Source organism: Eupeodes corollae, chromosome 2 (genome assembly GCF_945859685.1).
Source record: "Eupeodes corollae chromosome 2, idEupCoro1.1, whole genome shotgun sequence".
In the NCBI taxonomy this organism is placed as follows: Eukaryota; Metazoa; Arthropoda; class Insecta; order Diptera; family Syrphidae; genus Eupeodes; species Eupeodes corollae.
Window position 1 is genome coordinate 59,536,001 of NC_079148.1, and position 21,643 is coordinate 59,557,643.

At 32.9% G+C, this 21,643-nt stretch overlaps 1 protein-coding gene across 1 annotated transcript in view; it reads left to right on the top strand.

Moving 5' to 3' along the window:
* The window catches only part of LOC129944944 (uncharacterized), a 112,066-nt gene that overhangs the window by 24,116 nt on the left and 66,307 nt on the right, over nucleotides 1-21,643 (top strand). Inside the window, exons 4-7 of the mRNA XM_056054604.1 lie at nucleotides 13,809-14,776; nucleotides 19,731-19,930; nucleotides 20,199-20,685; nucleotides 20,893-21,393. Coding sequence (XP_055910579.1) covers nucleotides 13,809-14,776; nucleotides 19,731-19,930; nucleotides 20,199-20,685; nucleotides 20,893-21,393 — 2,156 coding nt within the window. The remainder of the gene's footprint in view (nucleotides 1-13,808; nucleotides 14,777-19,730; nucleotides 19,931-20,198; nucleotides 20,686-20,892; nucleotides 21,394-21,643) is intronic.

Genomic DNA, 21,643 nt, shown 5'->3' on the forward strand with positions numbered 1-21,643 from the left:
AGCTCTAAGGATTCCTGCATCATAAAACCAGTTTCGGAATACGAGCCATCAACTTTTCTTGCCAATTCATCATTAGATCGGCAATTACTTGCCTTATGCCCTCTGCGTCCACAACGTCGACAATTGTAGTTGCAATACCTTGAGCCAAATGAACTTGTACCGGATGTTTGTTGTGTTGATTGACCAAATTTCTTGGGTTTGTTGGAATAAGATGAAAAATTGATTAATTTACCTCTTACTTTTAGTGCATTATCATTTGATAATTTTGGCTTTGAATCACCAACTTCCATCAACCTTATACGGACTGTTTCTAATGAAGTAAACTCTTTTTGCGCTGCGAATGCTGCTTGAACATCTTTATAACTTTCGTCGAGACTATCAAGAAGTAGGACCACGAGAAAATCATCATCGAGCTTTGCTTCTAGTTCCGTCAAACGACTGATTATACCACAGAATTTCCGCAGATATTCGTCCATAGTTTGAGTTCTTTCGATACGAATGTTCAATAATTTTTTGAATTTTTCAGCATTTTGCCGTACACTTTTCCTATCATAGCTTGAAGCCAAGAAATCCCAGATCTCTTTAGATGTTTGAAAGTTCTTGACAAGAGCTACTACGTGTGCTTCCATGGCGAGTAATAGTTCACTTCTTGCATCCAAATCCTTGTCATTCCATTTTTCCTGCTCATCCCTGTTTTCGGTCGGTCGTTCCTCCTTTCCTTGGACTATTTTGAGAAGACGAAGCTTGTGCAATGCTCCTTCCATTTGTGCCCTCCAAGTTGAATAATTTTCACCATTAAAGATAGCTATACGACCTTGGACTTTTGTTGGTAATGAACTCTTGATTCGTGAGACATTGCAGCTTCTCATTTGGCGGGGTCAAAGCATTTAAAATTATTTTTCAGCACGTCAATAATGTCTTTTTTATAACATTTCGATTTAAACAAACTTCTTTAAAAAATTATGCTTCGACAACAGAGTGTTTTCCAATAGATATTTGAAAACTGCTCATCGTATTGATTTTATTTAATTTCACTTGAAATAGTTTCAAAATGTATTCGAACTTTTCAAATCGATCAAATGATAGGGCACCTAAAACAGTTTCACTCGATTTTCAATATAGATTATTGTTTCATTTCACTCGCCTCTGTTGATTCACTGCGTGAAAAATTCTGCGTAGGGATTTAGTTCTAAAGCCTTTCAAAAGGAAGCTGGTACTAGAATTGAAGCCGAACGAATTACCTACAACGCCGAAATATTGGTAAATGGTCTCTTTAAAAGATAGCCAAAGATTCACTTTTCTATTGAAAAAATGTGCTTACAGTTTAATGGATAGGTGAACAAGTAAAACTGCCGTATTTGAGGTGAAGAATAGTCAGATGCATTGGTATCTGCATCCAGAAAAATCACAAATCACTGTTTGGTGCAAATTGTGGGCTGGAGAAATCATTGAGTCTTATTTCTTTAAAGATGATGCAAATCGAAGAGTTACAGTGAATACTGATTGAAATGTTAGAAAGAGGATGAGAAAATTGGACTGAGTGGAGCGACCATTTGAGGCGCATCCGTGGCCAACAATTGCATGAAATGATCTTGAAAGATTAAATGCACCACACTATCGATTCAAGTAAAGATTCCATGCATTTTTCTGAGTTTTTTTAATTGAATTTTCGGTAGCTCTTAAAAAATCAAAAATTCTTTTTTTCCTATTTCGCTTATTTTTTCATTTGATAACATCACTGAAACTTTTTGTAAGGCCCAAACTCAAATATCTCAAACCTTCACGTATGATTTTTCAAATACTACACAATATATCTAATAATGTCCACCTTACTTTTGATACCACTCTTGGTCATGTTCATTTCTCTAGAGAACTTATCACTTCTTTCTGTAATTGAAAATAATAGCTTTGGACAATTAATTCCCGAGACAATAGATAGAAAAAGTTAAAACAACAAAAAAAAAGTCTTGAAATTGGACTTTAGTCAATTTTCTAAAGTTAATAAATAAATCAAATTTATTTTAGTTTTGACATTTAGAAGCTGTGTCTTTGGCAAGCTTAAACGAATTGAAATGACCTTAGGTGAACTCAATATATAACTCAGAGAACAGGTTCAAGTTAACAAATTTTACAAACAAAAATATTTTGACAAGTCGTTTTAATAGAAACTAAGCCATCAAACTGGCTTTAATCGGTTTAATTTAAGTACACCTATACATAGCATGTATGAGTCTTTCAAAACAAAATAAAAACCCAAGATAAATCATAAAACTGAATATAATTTAATTAAATCGTGTAAATTCTCATCAATTCAATTAACAGTGTCTTTAATGAAATACTATACTCGTACACCATTCTCCTTTGCAAAAGTCGTCAAAGGCAATATTTACTTAAACACAACAAAAACAAAAATCGATACTACGAGTACTTAATTTATTATGAATGTTTGAACTCGAACAAAGATTAACAACTTAACAATAAGGTGCCAATTTATAATTATAAATTATTGAATTAATGTCAAACAAGATTAACTGAATCTAAATAAACTGCACGAATTTAGTGTAGTAAGAACGGTTGATAGGTTTTTGTATTCTTAATTGTGTTTCAAAGGAGACATAATTAATAGAGTAAATAAAATCTTAATTTAGTTTAAAAATTATACTCAATTGAATTTGTGTGTGTCTGCCTCCTTATGGCACAGCTGATTCTTTAATTATTATAAATATTAACTCTAACCTTATGAACAATATGATTAGAGAAATTTACTTACTAAGAACCTTATTTCGAGGGGACCTGGATCTGAATATAGCTCTTTTTTTATTAAACTTGTTCTAGGTTTTGGAAAATCACACTTGTTTCTTACATTTGAACTTTTTTGCTATGATTAAATTTCATGTTTCAATAATTAAAGCTAAGTAAACACGATTGGAAAATGTTCCAATATTGCCTGATTTTTCGAAAAATATTTAAACCAATTTTCTATCAACCATGTAAACACACAATTTTATCTGTCAAGATGACAGACAAAAAATGGCAGTTAATCATCGCCAAATTTTCTATCCAAAAAATTGTGCGACTACTTGCAATCGTTTGTACTTTTTGTATTTGTAAATAATCAAACGAAACAACAAAAGTTTACAGAATTTTGAAAGAATTTGAAAACTACAAAAGTCGAAAGAAATACGAAGTTGACGTTTAACAAAATAACGAAAAAGAAATTATGAACATATTTCATTATTTCGTGCTTCATTATTGTGTCACTTTTTTTGTATTTTATATTTTTTTAAATGCTTTTGCCCGACCTTTTGTTTTCACTTCTAAAATAAATTTTTATATTTTCTGTCATCTGTCAAGAAATTTGTCTTCCAATGGCTGCGTTCAATCAGTGTTGGATAGGGTATCTTGGATAGGTGGGTTTTTAGATACCTTGGTAGTCAACAAAACGAGAACAAAATAAGTCAATTTTTTTTAATTTTGTTTAAAAAATAAGATCATAATTATCTTCCAAAATTAGGAAGCAAATAGCTGCTTCATCGTCTATTACGTACAGAACATCCTCAAATACAACTTCAACTACATTTTGCATCTTTTTGTTTAGCAACAAATACAAAAACCTGAAATGAATTTTCAAGTTTCTTGAAATTTAACCATATGTTGAATCAGCTGTTCTGTCAGATACCTACATACCCTAGATATAGGATTCCTTTTATGACATCTCAGCTGTTTTTTAACAGCTGTTACTTTACACGTAAAATACTAACAAAAAAGGTATCCGGATACCCTATCTGTCAAGATTGAACGCAGCCAATGAGTCTACCAATTTTTTTGTTTTCAAAAAAGTCTTCGAACCGGTTAAACAGACAATTATTATTTAGAAGATAAAAAATTGTCGCTAATTGTCGGCCGATTTTGTTCAAAAAAATTTTCTAATATTTGGATAAAATCAAACAAACGTATAAACGGACAATTTACACTTGATAGAAAATTGTAAATTGTCATGTAATTGGATGCTATTGGAAGACTTTTGACAGCTTGGTCAGTATTGTAATATCTTCCAATCGTATATACTTATCTTTACTTTTTACTTAAGTTGGTTCATTACAAACAATACTGTTTCAAAGGATTAAATTGTCCTTAATTTGAATCTCGCCTTAAAATTTGTTTAGCATCACATCAGGTTTTTAAAATATGCAACTCTAAAAGTGTTAACGCCAACCAAAAACGGTTTTCGAAGACCAAGTAAAAGCACAGCATATCGCTTAACAATAAATTGTATGATGATTTTGCAAGTACAAATCTTTGTCCTTTAATTATACAGGGTTTTCCATTTTGGGGTTTCACAAGTGAACGTAAATAAAACCCTTACAAAATATTTTTTTTAATGATATTTCTCTTGACATTGAATATTGACATTATGTGTAAAACAGTCCATCATTTAAATGAGCACCACTCGACCACCGATTCTTTTGAGGTAATTTTCGTCCACTTTTTGACGGCTCCCGGAAATTACGCAAGAAGAAATTACGCCAGAATTTTTTTTGGAAAAAACGCCAGAAAATTCTGTCTTTTTTTCCTTGGAAAAAATCCCAAATTTTTCTGGCTAATTTTCGGAATATCAATTCAATTCAATTCAATTTATTTATTTAATAACTTACACAGTAAGATACAATTTAAGGCATTTTTTCATTAGAATTTTCTGGCGTTTTTTCCATTTACAGAAATGGAAAAAAGGCAAAAAAAAAATATTTGGAAAAAAAGCCGTTCTGGCGTTTTTTCCTAAACATGAAATCTGTATTTTGTATAAATTGTTGTAATAAATAAACAGTTTTACTACACATTCTTTGTCTCTATCATCTATTGTAAGAATCATTGTTTAGTTGCTTTCGCGAATTCATCATTGACACTTGACGTTGTGAAAAAAAAGCATGCAACGTGGTGTTGTTGCCGTGCAGACATATGAAAATATGCTCGTAGTGCAACTTAAAGTTGCAAGCTCAAGCAAATTCAAACGAAAATTACAAATGTCCATGCTGCCGGGAAATCGTAGCAGACACTTTGCAAGTTTACATTTAGTAAAAATATTTTGTTCTTTTCTATTTTGTTAAATAAATTGTTACAAATAAAAAAAAATTATTGAAAACTTTAGTAAGTCACGGGCTATTTTTTCCTGTTGTGATAAAATGTCTACAATATTGACGAAGTAGCGACTTTTAAAATAAACATAAACATTTTCTGGCTTTTTTTCCAAATTGATATTAGGAAATTAGGCCAGAATATATCAATTGGCTTTCTGGCCTAATTTCCATTTTGGTTTCTGGTTTTTTTTCCATTTCTGTCTGGCACAATTTCCAATGTTTCTGGCTTATTTTCCACAAAAAATTCTGCTTCTTTTTCCAATTTGAAGCAGAAAACATTTTCTGGCGTTTTTTCCAAAAAAAAATTCTGGCGTAATTTCCAGGAGCCCTTTTTGACACATATTGGGCTGTACCTGAGCCATAACTTAACGTTCAGGAAATGTTTCTTGCAATAAAGCCACATTCGCTCGAGTTGTGTGGCATGTGGCAACGTCTTGTAGAAACCACAATCGAAGTCCACCGCCTGTTCTTCAAACACCCATTCGACGTATCTACAACGTTGTGAATGGTCAGCTGGCTTCAGTTGTTGTGTGAGCTGGGCTTTATATGGACGCCATAATGTGCCTTAAGACAGTCCTAATTCCCAAGTAATCGACACATTCGGGTATTCAGCAACACTTTCACTTACAGCAGCAATATTTTCAGTGCAACGTGCGAAACGATGATGCACAGGCCTTAAAATATCTGTAACCAATCCAATCTCGACGGACGTGGAACGGACAGTTATGTAACCACTCCTTAAGCATGATATGTGGCTGTGGCAGAATCACAATTTGTGTGGTAGGTTTTACCAATTTGTCTCAATTGTGCGATGGCTAAACGATCCATTTTCGTAATTGTCAGACTTTCAACAGACAAAAAAAAATTGGTTTGACAACTTAGTTTTTCAGGTGTCGAATTCCAGGCCAATACTCTTGAAATTTAAAAATGGGTAACCCGTTTGTTTAAATAATTTTTGTATTTTATAGCTCTTATTTGACTCTAAATGAAGTTCTGAGTGAACCTTCAATTAAATGATTTTATAGTTTTGAAGTTAAACTAGTAATTTTAAAATTACCAGTTTTCAAATTTTTTTCTATATGTATTCATATATTCAAAAAACTTGATGTCAAAAAATTGTTTAAACGATAGATTTGTTATAAGAACAAAAACTACTCCCAATCAGTTATGCCTTTTTCTGTTGAAAACTATTTTAACACAAATGCTTCAGCGTTTTTTAGATTTATGTATATGAGACACGTGAAATCTAATAACTTAAGAAGATTTTCAGAAAATTGTATGAAGTACTTGAAATATTAAAAATCAATAAGGGATCATAGATTTGGAAAACCATCACCAATTTAATTGCAGTAAAGGTAAACTGCATGAATGTTGATAGCCCCGAAATCCTAATATACACATATGTATGCTAAATTTTAAAGAAAAGTAATATCTCAAAAACTGTATGTGATAGAGTAATCAAAAATCACTCCACAATACATCATTATGAATTCCGAGTGACAGTTTTGAATGACAACTGACATTCATCCTGTGTTTTCTATTATAATTCACTGTCATTTCGAGCAAATCTAACATACCCTGCCTACATCGTAAGATAAAACGATATTTATTTAATTTTTTGACATATAATCTATTATTTATTTATTATATTGTTTGTATCTAGTTTAAATTAAATGTGTACCCATAATAACGATTATTTGGTAATTCTATTTCTTCCTTCAAAGTAAATGTGATACTTTTATAAATAAAACATTTGCGTTTATTTAATTAAAAAATATTTATTATGCAATATAGATTATCGCTCGCTGTCCTTAATAATTCTTGGTTGGTATTTGTCCATGAGGGATTATTTTAGTGGCCACTAAATTGCTCGGCCAATCAAAAGATGCGCGATGACGTCTATTTTCAGTCAATCCAATCAATACCAGTATTCACTCGTCATGCATAGTTTCAACTAGTTAATCAATAATGTTACCATGCCAACGTAAAATCTTCCATACCACAACCTAACGCATGGTATTTTTTAATTATTTTTTCTAATGAACCATATACCCGTGCAAAGAGAGGCCAAACATTTTGTTATTATTTTTGTATTTATAAAATTGATTAGATAAAAAAACTATAATAAAATATTATGACCTATTTTAAAGATGATCCAATTGTTGATGGTTTAATTTATTGTGTTTTTCAAGTGAGTGATTAAGAAAAAAGAAAAGAACTTTAAATTATTTATTTTAATTTTATTTAGACAATTAAATACAAATTATGAAATCTTTATAGAAGACATTCACTTAAATTATAATTACCAAACCTCATCCAAAAGAAGTCTTAAAAATTACGTGCCTTTTCTTAGACACTTACAATGTATTTTGTTAATTTTGATTCAAGATATTGTTTATGACATTATCAGGGTAATTAACCTTAAATTTTTGTGTTTAACAATACGATTTGTTGGGATTATAAAGAAAATCGGTGTTTTTCGTGCAATATAGATAAGATAGTCTTTTTTTTTTCGTTGATAAAATGTCATGTGTACGCACCATAACTTTTTGAAGAACAATTTTCAATAATCTTTGAAACCATCTTGATACCCTGGCGCAAAAAAAAAGTTATTTCTGAGGCACCGCTATCTGATAAGTTGAATAGCAAATAATATTTTATAGCTTGCTTATCGACCAAAAAACATCACAGCTTATGGTGAAATGGATAGAATGCCTTGAAATATTAAAAAGTCAACACATCATGTTGGTCTTGCTTCTTTATTATTGTTATTGTACGTACATAGTTTTGCTTGAAGGGTTTTATAGAATGACATATGAGATAAGCCAAACATAACTTTTTTATATTAATTTAATTTGTCGGGAATTGAAAAAATATAAATCGATACTGCCAAAAAATATTATTTCATAAAATAAAATAAGACAGGTTGTCATATAGAGCTTTGTCTTTTATGAAATTATTTAATTTAATTTCTTAATCAGATAAGGTAATAGCTTATAACCTTTTATCAAAACTTGTCAGTTAAAATTATTTATCGAAAATGTATGTTCATAGAAAATCTCTTTCATAAACATTTACGAAGAGTAATCTTTAAAATGTTGGCTTATGCCAAACTTTCATACATTTATTCTTAAAACACATACAAGTATTTGTTATATCCTCTAAATAACTTGATTTTCTCAAATTAAGATCTTTCAAACCCTATAGTCTTTTATTTGGCTTCTTTGCATACATTAAATCCTTTGTTAAAAAAAATCTAATTAATGCAAAAATGAATGCATAACATTCGTACTAATAAAATGCTGGATTCTTAAAAGATTGCAATCAATTGAATACTCCAAAATGATTCTCAAAGTGAATAATGTAATATTTTTTTTCGAATTTGAAAACATTTTATTTACAAAAAATTGGATTTTGTTTTAGTTGATTTCATAACAGTTGTCCGTCTATATCGACTTATATAGGGTGTCCCACAATAAAAGCAAGATTTAAATTTGTTGATATCATTGAAGTGTTTAAAACCCTAAATAAAACACAAATCAACAGCTGAGGGTTAGTAAAAACTAAGCGTTAATTGGCAAAATGACCGGTTTTAGGGTTCTGAGAACCCACATGTGAATGTTAAAAACAGAAGCACCCACAACGTTTTTCTGTTTGGTGTGAACTTTAAGGCCCAACTAAACGGTGATTTTTTAAGAGCTTGAGAACTTTTTTTTTTTAAAAAACGCATACAATTTGCAAAATTTCATCAATTCTTTATTTGAAACGTTAGATTGGTCCATGACATTTACTTTTTGAAGATAACTTCATTTAAATGTTGACCGCGGCTTCGTCTTAGGTGGTCCATTCGGAAAGTTCGAGCATTTCGGCCGGAATAGCCGGAATTTCTTCGGAAATGTTGTCTTCCAAAGCTGGAATAGTTGCTGGCTTATTTGTGTAGACTTTAGACTTGACGTAGCCCCACAAAAAATAGTCTAAAGGCGTCAAATCGCATGATCTTGGTGGCCAACTTACCGGTCCATTCCTTGAGATGAATTGTTCTCCGAAGTTTTCCCTCAAAATGGCCATAGAATCGCGAGCTGTGTGGCATGTAGCGCCATCTTGTTGAAACCACATGTCAACCAAGTTCAGTTCTTCCATTTTTGGCAACAAAAAGTTTGTTAGCATTGAACGATAGCGATCGCCATTCACCGTAACGTTGCGTCCAACAGCATCTTTGAAAAAATACGGTCCAATGATTCCACCAGCGTACAAACCACACCAAACAGTGCATTTTTCGGGATGCATGGGCAGTTCTTGAAAGGCTTCTGGTTGCTCTTCACTCCAAATGCGGCAATTTTGCTTATTTACGTAGCCATTCAACCAGAAATGAGCCTCATCGCTGAACAAAATTTGTCGATAAAAAAGCGGATTTTCTGCCAACTTTTCTAGGGCCCATTCACTGAAAATTCGACGTTGTGGCAGATCGTTCGGCTTCAGTTCTTGCACGAGCTGTATTTTATACGGTTTTACACCAAGATCTTTGCGTAAAACCTTCCATGTGGTCGAATAACACAAACCCAAATGCTGCGAACGGCGACGAATCGACATTTCACGGTCTTCAGCAACACTCTCAGAAACAGACGCAATATTCTCTTCTGTACGCACTGTACGCATTCGTGTGGTTGGTTTAATGTCCAATAAAGTAAACTGAGTGCGAAACTTGGTCACAATCGCATTAATTGTTTGCTCACTTGGTCGATTATGTAGACCATAAATCGGACGTAAAGCGCGAAACACATTTCGAACCGAACACTGAATTTGGTAATAAAATTCAATGATTTGCAAGCGTTGCTCGTTAGTAAGTCTATTCGTGATGAAATGTCAAAGCATACTGAGCATCTTTCTCTTTGACACCATGTCTGAAATCCCGCGTGATCTGTCAAATACTAATGCATAAAAATCCTAACCTCAAAAAAATCACCCTTTATAATAGGCATAAGCAAACATAAGCTTATGTCAAAAATCCATAGATAATTCACTTAAGGGGGTATTCTGGTCTAGAGACATGAATTTTATGTAATTTTTGAAGTGCTGTAGAAAAAAGCAAGCTACAATTTTACCATCAATTTTTTTATACATTATTTATTCACATTAGAAGCATACAAAAAAAAATAAAAAAGTGCGTGACCATACCCACGATTTTAACTCTCCTAGAAATCTGAAATCAAAAACTAAAAAAGATTATTAATCTACAATAATGTCGCAATGTCTGGAACTACGGAAAAGTTACAAACATTTTTTTTTACAAAATGGCGGCTGTCTAAAGAAAAATACAAAAAATTTACCATTTTTTTGAACATTCTTCGATTTGTTAAAAATAGTAAAAATAAAAATTTGGGGATGGCCGTAGTTCCGGACGTAGACAAGTCCCTAAAGAAGACTTTCTTAAAATTTCAAGTAAATCGGTTCGGCAGAACCTGAGAAATCGTGGGTATCAGATTCAAAAAGACAGTTCTGAGAAAAACGCGTTTAAAGTACCCCATTATGTCTTTTGTTCTATTAGTTGCAGCACAACCGATTTGGATGGCTGCTCAGCAAAATACTTATTTCTCCGAAAATAATTTGAATTTGGGAAAATCCTCTAGTAGACATATTCTTAAATAGTTAAACTATGAAAATATGAAAAGAAAAAAAAATCGATTTTTTTTAATTTCTAGACCAGAATACCCCCTTAAGTTAGCGAAATTACTGCATAGCCATAATGCAATTTTGCTCACGTATCAAAATGTCAGATTTTACTTATGCGGCGAGCGAGTGGGATCGCTCTTGCTTAAGTGTGCTTAAGTTAACGAAACTGAGAAAAATTGAACGAAACGGAGCTAGACTCCATTATGTTCACTCGTATTGAGATTCTTTGTATTCGCACGTTTACTTATGCGCGCATATGCTAGCTTATGACTATTATAGTTGGGCCTTTAGGCTGTAGCCAAAATTGGGCTATACTTTTTTGAAAATTAGGCTGGTCAAGCAGTCACTTTTACTGGTGATTGATATCACGACAGGATAGCAGAGTATGACGTCAGTTATAGCTATCATTGTTTTAATCATTGAAAACAAACATTGGTTTTTTTTTGACAGGTCGTTTATAGCTATCCTTAAAAATGTCTGTCATTGAAAAAAATTTCATGATTCAAATACAACGAAACATTTTAACTGACAGTAATCCGTCATTGGAATTGTGTGAAATTGGAACACAAATCAGTGGAACAGTATCAGCTGTTCAGGAAAGTGAATTTCCGTCCGAAAAATTGAGAAATACATTTTTAGAGAAACAAAAGAGGCTGGGATGCGACCCACACTGATAACTCCCCATCCCGTCTGTCGATTTGTCTTGCTTAAAAGTTTGTCTATATGTACTCGTATCAATTTTTACCAAGTTTGCGTACTATTTTTTGTATATTTTATTTTTTATGAAAAAACGGACTGTTGGATTTTTATATAAAAATTACTGAATATCGAAAACAATATTTTCTGTGAAATAAAATAGTTTGAAGCTAATATTTTTAATTTTTGAAAAGATATTTGAGTCGAAAGTAAATTTTAATTTTTTTTGTAAAAAAAATGTCAATTCGATTTTTTTCAAAATTTTACTGAATGTTGAAAACAATATTTTTTATAAGATAAAATTAGTTTGAAGCCAATATTTCAAATTTTTGAAAAGATGTTTGAGTCGGAAATCAATTTTTACCAACTTTTATTAATTTTTTTTAAGGTTTTTATTTTTTTGTAAAAAAAACTGTCAATTCGATTTTTCTCAAAATTTTATCAGATGCCAAAAACATTATTTTTCGTTGCACAAAATTGTTTTGGTGATGAAATCATATTTTAGTCATAAAATTTTGGAGGTGACAATTTTTTTTTCTTAGTTTTTTTGATTTATAAAAAAAAAACGTTAAATGGATTTTTTTTCAAAAAATATACTTCTTTAATATCACGTTACAATATATTATATAAAATTTAATTCAAGTCTCTACCGTTTTTGGTTCGTAAGATATTTAGGATTAACCAAAATGTTCACCTTTTTTTCAAAGTGCTATGGTAAAAAAAACCACCAACGCAAGTTTCTTGAGAGTCCTTTCTGCATTTTTCTGCCTTATTATCTGTATAAAAAAATTTATTTGAAATCTATATCTCTTATGGTTCTTGAGCTATGGACAACGAAAAAACGTCGCGAACGTATGGACGTACGAACGTACGTACACACGCACGCACAGACATCTTTCTAAAAGTCTTTTATTTCGACTCTAGGGACCTTGAAACGTCGAGAAATGTCAAAATTTTCAATTTGACAAATCGGACCCATTACAATAAATTCCTATGGGAAGTTAATAAATGTCCAGTTACACTTTTTTTCTCAACAAAATTCTTTGTGTAATTTCCGATCGATCAGCACATAATTTTCATTTCTAATCAAAGTGAACCACCGTCAAATATCGATTCAAAAAATTTTCCGGATAGATTTCAATGATAGCTATGTATAATTGGCGCCTAGTTCTGGAAAATTTCAACAAACAATTGCGTATTTGTTAGCAAAGGCGTAGAGACCTCTTGTTCGATGTATTCAGACCTATAAAGAATTCCATCGTAATCGGAACCTTTTACGAATTCCAATAAATGGTATTTCGAAATCCATTCGTAATGTAAATTGTATGATATTTTTTACTACGAATGTATTGGTAATAGTTTTTTTTCGAAGCTCATAACAGTTTCTTTACTTAATGAACAAATAACAATAAACAAACTGTTTTTACCATTTAATTCAAGTCTTTCGTTAATTTTGGGAGACCTTCGGAAAACTTAACCCATTAACTTTCTAAGTTATATCGATTTAAAATTAATCTTAAAAGTTTGCCCAAGACTTAACTTTGTTTCACAAAAAAAAATCAAATTAATATCATAGCCTGTTTCAAGAAGTATTTTATCGTTCTCAATGCCAAAGGCTGAGACTGGCTGCATATGGCGAAAATAATGCAACTTTTTAAAAGCAAACATATCAGTCAGTGATTTGTTAACTTATTAAATAATATTCCAGTGCAACATGTGTTGGCCTTCCTATAAGTGATTATACCATTTTAACAAATAATTCAATGACAGTATTGTTCAAGTTCGCAATTAAGTGGAACCAGATGCCGATTTCTCATGAACTATCGATTACACTTTTCGAAAAATTACTCCTCCGAAATTTATTAATGTCATTATTTTCAATACTTGCTCTTGAATTTGACGTATACCTGTTAAAATCAAAATAAAAGTATCAAAAGTTTACATCAAAGGTATCAAATCCAAAAGACAAAACTTCAAAAACTAATTCAAGAAACTTTATGGAAGTGTGACCAATGGGCATTCATTTTTCCTTCAAACGAAAAGTTTTTGTTTTAAATATTAGTTTTTGATCTTCAAAAAAGCTATAAAACAAATTGGCACATACATTAAAGACATAATAATACGGAAAAACAAATCACATTTGTTTCTTGCAGACCTAAATGAATCTTATAAATAAACAATCAATCGATACTTTTGGCTGCTGCCCCAAAATCTACTCCTTTGTACCTATTTATAAACTGTCAGTTTAGCAATTAGAAAAATATGTTAGTTCGGTTATATTTATTGCATTATTATTTTTCATTTCAGATTCTAAGTGACGATGAATCAAATACACAACTTGTTGAAGACCTTGGCCAAACGAATAGGTGCGTCAAACAATTACAATCTATTGACTATAAAGCTCTTCAACACACATCAGAAACAGAAGCAGAAGCTGAACCCCTAGTCCTACATCAGCAGGAATCAGAAAATGTTTCCATAGAATCTAGGACACCACCATCTATTGCTATTGATGCAACCCCCGCAGCGCACTTGAAAACCATCAAAACAAGTCACAATAAGAAGCCAGAGGGCAAGAGAAAAAAACAACGTACTCCAGGTCGATGTGACGTGTGCAATAGATCATTCAACGACTTGTACAATCTGCGCATTCATAAGATGATACACACCGGTGAAATGCCATTTCAGTGCGAGGATTGTGGCAAAGGATTTCGCCAATACAACAAACTCAAAATCCATTCAATCACTCATACAAATAATAAGCCTTTTGTTTGTGATATGTGCGGCAAGGGATTCCGATATCGAAACTATCTTGCGATTCATAAGCGATTACACACCGGCGAGAAGCCCTATAAATGTAAATTATGTGATGAACACTTTCATTCCCTGCACAATCGACGCTTGCATGTTAAGTCCACCCACTGCCAAGTCGAGGAGAATTTAACGTGCCACATTTGCTCTAAGACTCTCTCGACCAAGTTTTACCTGCGAGTTCATATGAGCCGGCATAGTAACTTAACCGACATTAAATGTTCGGTGTGTGAGAAGACATTTTTTACGATGGCTAAATTTAAGGAGCACTTCGAATCGCATGCTGTTGAGAGTCCTTCGTGGTGTGAAATATGTCAGATAATGTTCCCGAGAAGTACAATTTATAGCGAACACCTTCTAAATACACACTTCATTGCTAGGCCTTATTATTGTCATATTTGTAGGAAGAATTTTGCACAAACCACAGAATTATATGCACATAGATCAATTTGCACAATCAAACAGTGAATAAAGAACTGTACTTATTAATTAGTCTAATTAACTCAAAACAGAAGGTTCTGCACATTAAGTGGATTCCTTTTCTCTCTGTGTATCTGAGCACATATAAGGAAGGCCTTCACTATGCTGACTACAAACTCAAATTTTGGCTTAATGGTCCATTATTGCAGTCACTGTGTATAAATACTAAACATTACTCATATTGATGTTTATGTTTCATTAAAATGTATTAACTTTAAATTTGCTTTTCAAGGAGAAGTGAAGAAATGCTGTACTTAAATATATCCTTGCTAATGGCGGATCTACGGGGAGGGCGGGTCATATGAGCCAATAAGCTTATACAGTTAAGTTGTATACGTAAAGATTTCATTTAAAGATTTATAAGTAATTTAACGATATTCACCCAAAAGTGGTTTGCTGTCAAAAACAAATCAATTTATTATTTTCGCTCAATTTAGAACTTGAAAAAACTTTAGTCATGCTTTCAATTATTTTCATAAAAATTGTTTCGAAGAAAAAGAGCAAATATTCAAGCTCTTAAGAAGAAACCTTGAATAAGAGATCATCAATTTTATATTATATTATATTAGCCTTCAATTTTATTATTACATTTTTTTTACACACATAAAAAGTGACTATTGAAGTGATTTTTACTGCGACATATAGGAACTATATAGCAAGTTTTGCATTAGTAAACAATTTCAAACTAGAATTTTTAATCAAATATGACATTACGACGGTAGGGAAGTCGAAAAAAGTTGGTACCTAGATTCCTTCCGTCTGTCTGTCTTTCCTGGCCCCTATAGTCCAAACAAGTTCTGATTGAAATTAAGATTTTCAGCTGATTAGTGTAGAGAGTTTTGTATCATTTCGTTAATACAAGAAGTAACAGCAGTCCCCACACAATTGTTTTGGTTCAAACATGTGAATTTTCTAAAACTTTCTCAAAATTTTCTGTTCTTAATTTGGCTTCTTTCTACAATAAAAACATATTTTCGTATTGCTCCAGAAGGGTACTTCTCAAAAAAATCTTTATTTTTATTTTTTATTATTAACTAGCTGACCCGACGAACTTTGTTCCGACTTAATGGCAATAAATAAGCAGATTGTGTTTTTTTTTTATTGGAAAAAATACAAAAATAATTAAATAACTACATTAATCATTCATTATTATTTCTGTATTTTAGTACATAGGTTGCTCTTCACTTAAGTACCTTGTGATACACGACATTTTTTGTTTTATTATCAGGCGCAAAACCAAACAACGCAGATGGTCTTCCGACCCGTGAACATGCCACGTATAATTGACCATGGGAAAAACAAACTTTTAAGGATTGGCCTTGTAATTTGTTGATGGTCATGGCAAATGCAAGACGTATCGGAAATTGAAGTCTTTTAAATTCAAACGGCATATCGGTTGGGATCATCGGGATCCTCAGAATGAGAACTTCCTCACCTTTGAATTTTCCTATCATTATCGTAGCGTAAATTACATTGTTCATCAATTTACTAACCACCAAATGCGTACCGTTGCACAGTTTTGGTTGATTTATGTTTCGAAGCATGATTACTACGGAGCCAACCTTTAGGCGTAAATTGTGCGGTGGTAAGCCCGGCACGTCCAAAGAGTTTAAAAATTCAATTGGATAGTTGGTGGCTTCATCTTCATTTGTGACGCAGTCAACAGATTTGAATGAATGCATGGTCCAATGATCTTATTTTGAATTATGTAGTTCAGGTCATCTACATCTGTATTCTTAGCCACTAAAATTGCTCGCTCACTCAACCATTCATTATTTCTGTAGTTAGAAATAATATTTGGAAATACATTGTTGATAAGTTCGTCTATTGATGAGACAAAATTACAGAAAATATTTGGAAATGATATTTATTAATCCGCTCGATTTATCGACAGGTACTTGACCATTACCGATAGTCAGCAATTGCTCCGAGAAATCTTCAGCAGATGTATCATTAAGCAATGTAACTCTCATGTTTGTTGTCAGCTGCAGTTTCTTCACATAGCGCCATAGATTTGACGATTTAAGGCAAGCGTTTATTTCATCGGCAGCCGTAGATCTTGGAGCGGAAATCGCCAAAAAAAATCATTGCTCCTCCAAAACATCTCGAGTCATTGCGTAAATCTTTTAATGTTCGGTTAAGTGCTTCTAATGCACGTTTATGCGCCATTGTGCATTCGTCCCAGATGATGATTCTCGATGAGTGTTTTGCAATATTACAGCTCTAATCATTGCTGCAATCGTATCCAAACGCTGCTCGATTCAAATCACCTAAATATCGTGTTCTGCGTCGCAAATTATCTATTTGTTGCCTTCTGTTGTTCGCTCGACGATTCTGCATTGCCAACCGAGCTGTTTCACCGGCTGCTTCACTTTGCTCTCGTGATTGAGAAGCACGAGTCCTTTCATTTGCAGTATTTTGTATTCTTCTTGCATTACGGCTTTGTCGGGAAAGATTCGATCGTCTTGGTCGCGGCATTATTAATTAAACTTCACTTCATTTTTAATTAAACTTCACTTCACTTCAATCCACTTCTTAATTATTTATTTAATAGAAATAGTTTTAATTTTGATTTCTTACAAATATCAAATTGTCATCCATACGTCATTACATAGCTGTCATTTTACGTCAATTACATAGCTGTCATTTGCGTTTTGTTATTCCAAGTCTGATTCTTTTTTGTTATACCACGTTTTATAGTGACTGACGTTTCATGTCAAGTCACACGGGAACGCTGTCGAACGTGATAAAAAGTATCCTATGTCCGTCTCCTGGCACTAAGCTACCTCCCTACCAATTTCCAGCCAAATCTGTTCTGCCGTTGTTGAGTTATAAGTGGTGTAACTAACACGACTTTCTTTTATATATATAGATTTTTAAACAGACTTTTAGGAAGAAATTATCAAGTTCTTGCGACCCATATATAAAAGCTTTGAAACGTGTAACATTTTTACATTCAGATCCTCTCTCATTTTCTGGATTTTTAAATTTTTGCAGCGTTCTTGGCATTAATAGAAATGAAAACAAGAAAAGTGTGTTTTGTTTAAGGAATAAAGCAACGTTTCAAAACAATTTCCTACATTTCGGCGTGAAATGCACCAAAAACCATCTAAGGTATTGTATTTTAGCTCTTAAATATGGCATATTTAGACAACTGTTCGAATCTTGGAATGCTTTCATATGAGTCATCCAAATTAAATAGTAAGACCATAACTTGCTGAGTGTTCTAAATAATTTGATAGCTAAAGTTGTCATTTTAGCAATTATTAAATTTTGTCAGCATCCTTTACAAAACATTAGAGAACATTTTTAAGCGGTGAGTAAAAACTCATCTCATAAAAACTCAGTGTGTGACCACTCCAACCCCCCCCCCCCCCGCCCCTCAGATAAAAACTCTGGATCCGCCCTTAAGCCTTGCTAATTCGAAACTACTTAGATATTTATAATACATCACCCTATCCTATGATAACGCTTTTAGCTGTGATATTAATCACACTTAAGACAACTTGCAGTTACAACAATTCCGCATTTGAGCTTATGAAGAAAAATAAAAATAGAATGTTTCTTATGGCACCTAATCCGAAATGCAGACTTCGAGAATTCAAATCGAGAAGGCCATTAGTTTGTAGCTAAAGTGATCAAATTCAAGGTGACCATTTGATTGAAGGTGTTTTCAAAATATATCGCTTTACAAAAATGGAAGTTCCGAACTTTAAAACAAGAACTCAATAAATTTATTGGGGACTACCATGAATACCTTACTTTCAGAATTGGATAAACCGACGAAATATGGAAACTCTAGTAAATTTGCAATGTTCCTTGCAAGCTTAGTTTTCGTCAATAGAATTGACGTTCTACATTATCATTACATGTTATTAGCTATTTTTAAACTAATGAAAATTACCGTTATTTCCTTTTTAAAATGTACTTATGGCCTATGCTATTATTAGTTATTATATTATTATTACATCGAATTTTTGATATAAAAGAACTGTGTTCGATATTTTTTGTATTATTTCTAATTTTTAAAGAGACTTGTAAAGTTATCAAATAAGTATTTGAAAAGAAGACTTCATGACATACAATGAGCTTATTGAAGCATTTATGTTTATGGATTTTTGTTATATTATTGAAATTTAAATGTTATTTATGTAAGTACCCAGATGATATTTATTAATTTTTAAGTTAACTTTGTTATATGCTGATATATTAAAATAAATTTGAAAAATAATAGAAACAAATGTGGATTTTTTTGTACTGCTTTTTAAATATAATTGTATTTTTTAACACCATTATAAAAGCATTATAGAAAGAAGATTTGAGTAAATCGTGGTCAGCCGTAACCAAAATGTTGATACATGATTTGAAAGACTTTGAACGATCTCCAAATTTTGAGACACATTTGCCATTAGTAGTAGGGGAGAAGGGGGCAGTTTAGGACGGGGCAGTTTAGGACGGGGCAGTTTAGGACAACTTCAAAAAAAGTACTAAAACAAATACTTTTTACTATCCAAAAAATTATATTAAAGTGGCAGCACCATTACAAACAACCATCTGCTTAATATTGTAACGGTACCAGCACACAAAAAATTTCATAGCAAATGAGTGTTTCTGGAAGGCAGTTGTATTTTTGTTTGCTCCACGTTGTAAGTATTTAATGTATAAATTTAGTTCAAGTTCAAGCTTTGAAGTTATGTTTATTTATTTTGTGATGTGATTCGACAAAGAAAATTAACAATTTATAATGTCTCTATAAAATTTCAAGCTTTTTAGTTTTTTCTCTCTCTCGGGGCACTTTTGGACAATGCACAGGGGGCAGTTTTAGACATGTCCTAATCTGCCCCCTAATTATTTGTATGAATACTGTTATGCATTTATTTGTTTGAAATTACTCTTTTTTGTTTTGTATTATTAGATATATCTCTGAAAAATGGTCAGAAATTATCAGAAAAAAAACGAATCCGCTCCAAATGAGTCTGATTTGTGTAAGGCCATGGAACTTGTGTTGGAAAAAACAATGTCACTGAGGAGCACTTTGGGGTATAGACTAAGTTTGAAAAAACGGAATCAGGCTCTAAAAAGTGAAGAGTACTCATCCAAACATACTGTTGCCCAAGTATTCAACAAGACAGAAGAAGGTATGTTAGAAGCTTACCTTTTAAAGTCTTCTAAAATGAATTATGGCCTGACGTATCCACAAGCAAGACATCTAGCTTTTCAATATGCAAATGCATTGAATAAGTGCCCACTGCTGTGGGAGAAGAACCAAATTGCAGGCATAGAGTGGATGAAGTCTTTTATGAAAAGACACCGAAATCATTCACTTCGAAAGCCCGAAAATACTAGTTTGTCTAGAGCAACTAGCTTTAACAAACATAACGTTGAAGCATTTCAAAAAACATTTAGAAACAGCACTTTCAAAAGCTCCTTTCACACCAGACCGCATCTTTAACTTGGACGAAACCGGTGTGACGATAGTTGTACAAGCTCCTAAAGTCATTACTCAGTGTGGACAGAAGCAAGTTGGGCAAAATGTCTCGGCAGAAAGAGAGCAGCTTATCACAATGTGTGCGATTGTAAATGCAGCTGGAAACTCTGTATCGCCGGTATTTGTATTTCCAAGAGCAAGATTCCACGATCATATGCTTAAGGGAGCACCAAACGGTTCGATAGGACTAGCAAATAGTCCCACAAGCGGATGGATGACAAGCCAGTTATTTGTGAAAGTCCTTGACCACCTTCAAAAATATTCGAGGTCTACAACGAATGATCCAATTCTTCTACTTCTCGATAGCCATGAAAGCCATTGTTCTATAGACGCTATAAAGTTCTGCCGGGAAAATGGCATTGTTTTGCTCACTTTTCCACCCCACTGCACCCACAAGTTACAGCCGTTAGATGTTTCAGTCATGGGACCGTTTAAAAAGAAACTATCACTTTCACAAAATGATTGGCTACTCAACAATCCAGGGAAGACCATTACCATTCATGACCTACCCTGAATAGTGACACCGGCATACAACAATTCATTCACACCAAACAATATATTGTCAGGTTTCAGAGCAACAGGGATCTTTCCCTTTTCACGAAATGTTTTTAGTGATGAAGACTTCGATTGTAGTGAAGTTACTAACAGGATCTTTAATTCCCCAGAAGTGTCTCAACCATCAATACCAGGAAACACTGTAACAACTAGTGAACAGGTGCAGACACCAACATCAAGTCAAGTTGCAGAAATTTTGTCTTCAGAAATGGTGAAGCCTTTTCCAAAAGCTGCTCCGCGAAAAGAAGGCTGGCGAGGAAGGAAAAAAGGAAGGTCACGCATCCTAACTGAAACTCCAGAAAAAAATGAAATAGAAGCGGCCTTCCTAGAAAGACAAAAAATGTTAACAAAATCGGCATTAAAAATAAACCGGATGCAAAATACCAAACCAAAACGAACAACGAAGAGGACCAACGATTCCAGTTCAGAAAACACGGATGAAGAAGTCATCTACGCTGAAACTGATTCTGATTTCGGAAACGCAGAGGACGAAGAATATGAGGAAGAAAATTTGGACGGTTTGGGATCATCTTCTCTAAATTCAGGAGTTTTTGTTTGGTTCAATGTTCTTCGGAAAACAAAAACTTCACTTTCCATTTTGTCGCAAATCATTTTAACGTTGCATTCTTAAAGCCTAGTACGCTGCTGATGCGAAACGAAATTTTTCGGTGGTCTCCAAGTGTAGAGCGAAATTAAAACGAAAACCACAACGGAAAAATATTTGTGTAGAGTTCTGTCAGCTGTGGAAAACAAAAAACAAAAACACCGAAAGTCACGAGTAAACAATTTTCAATTTTGATTTGTAAAC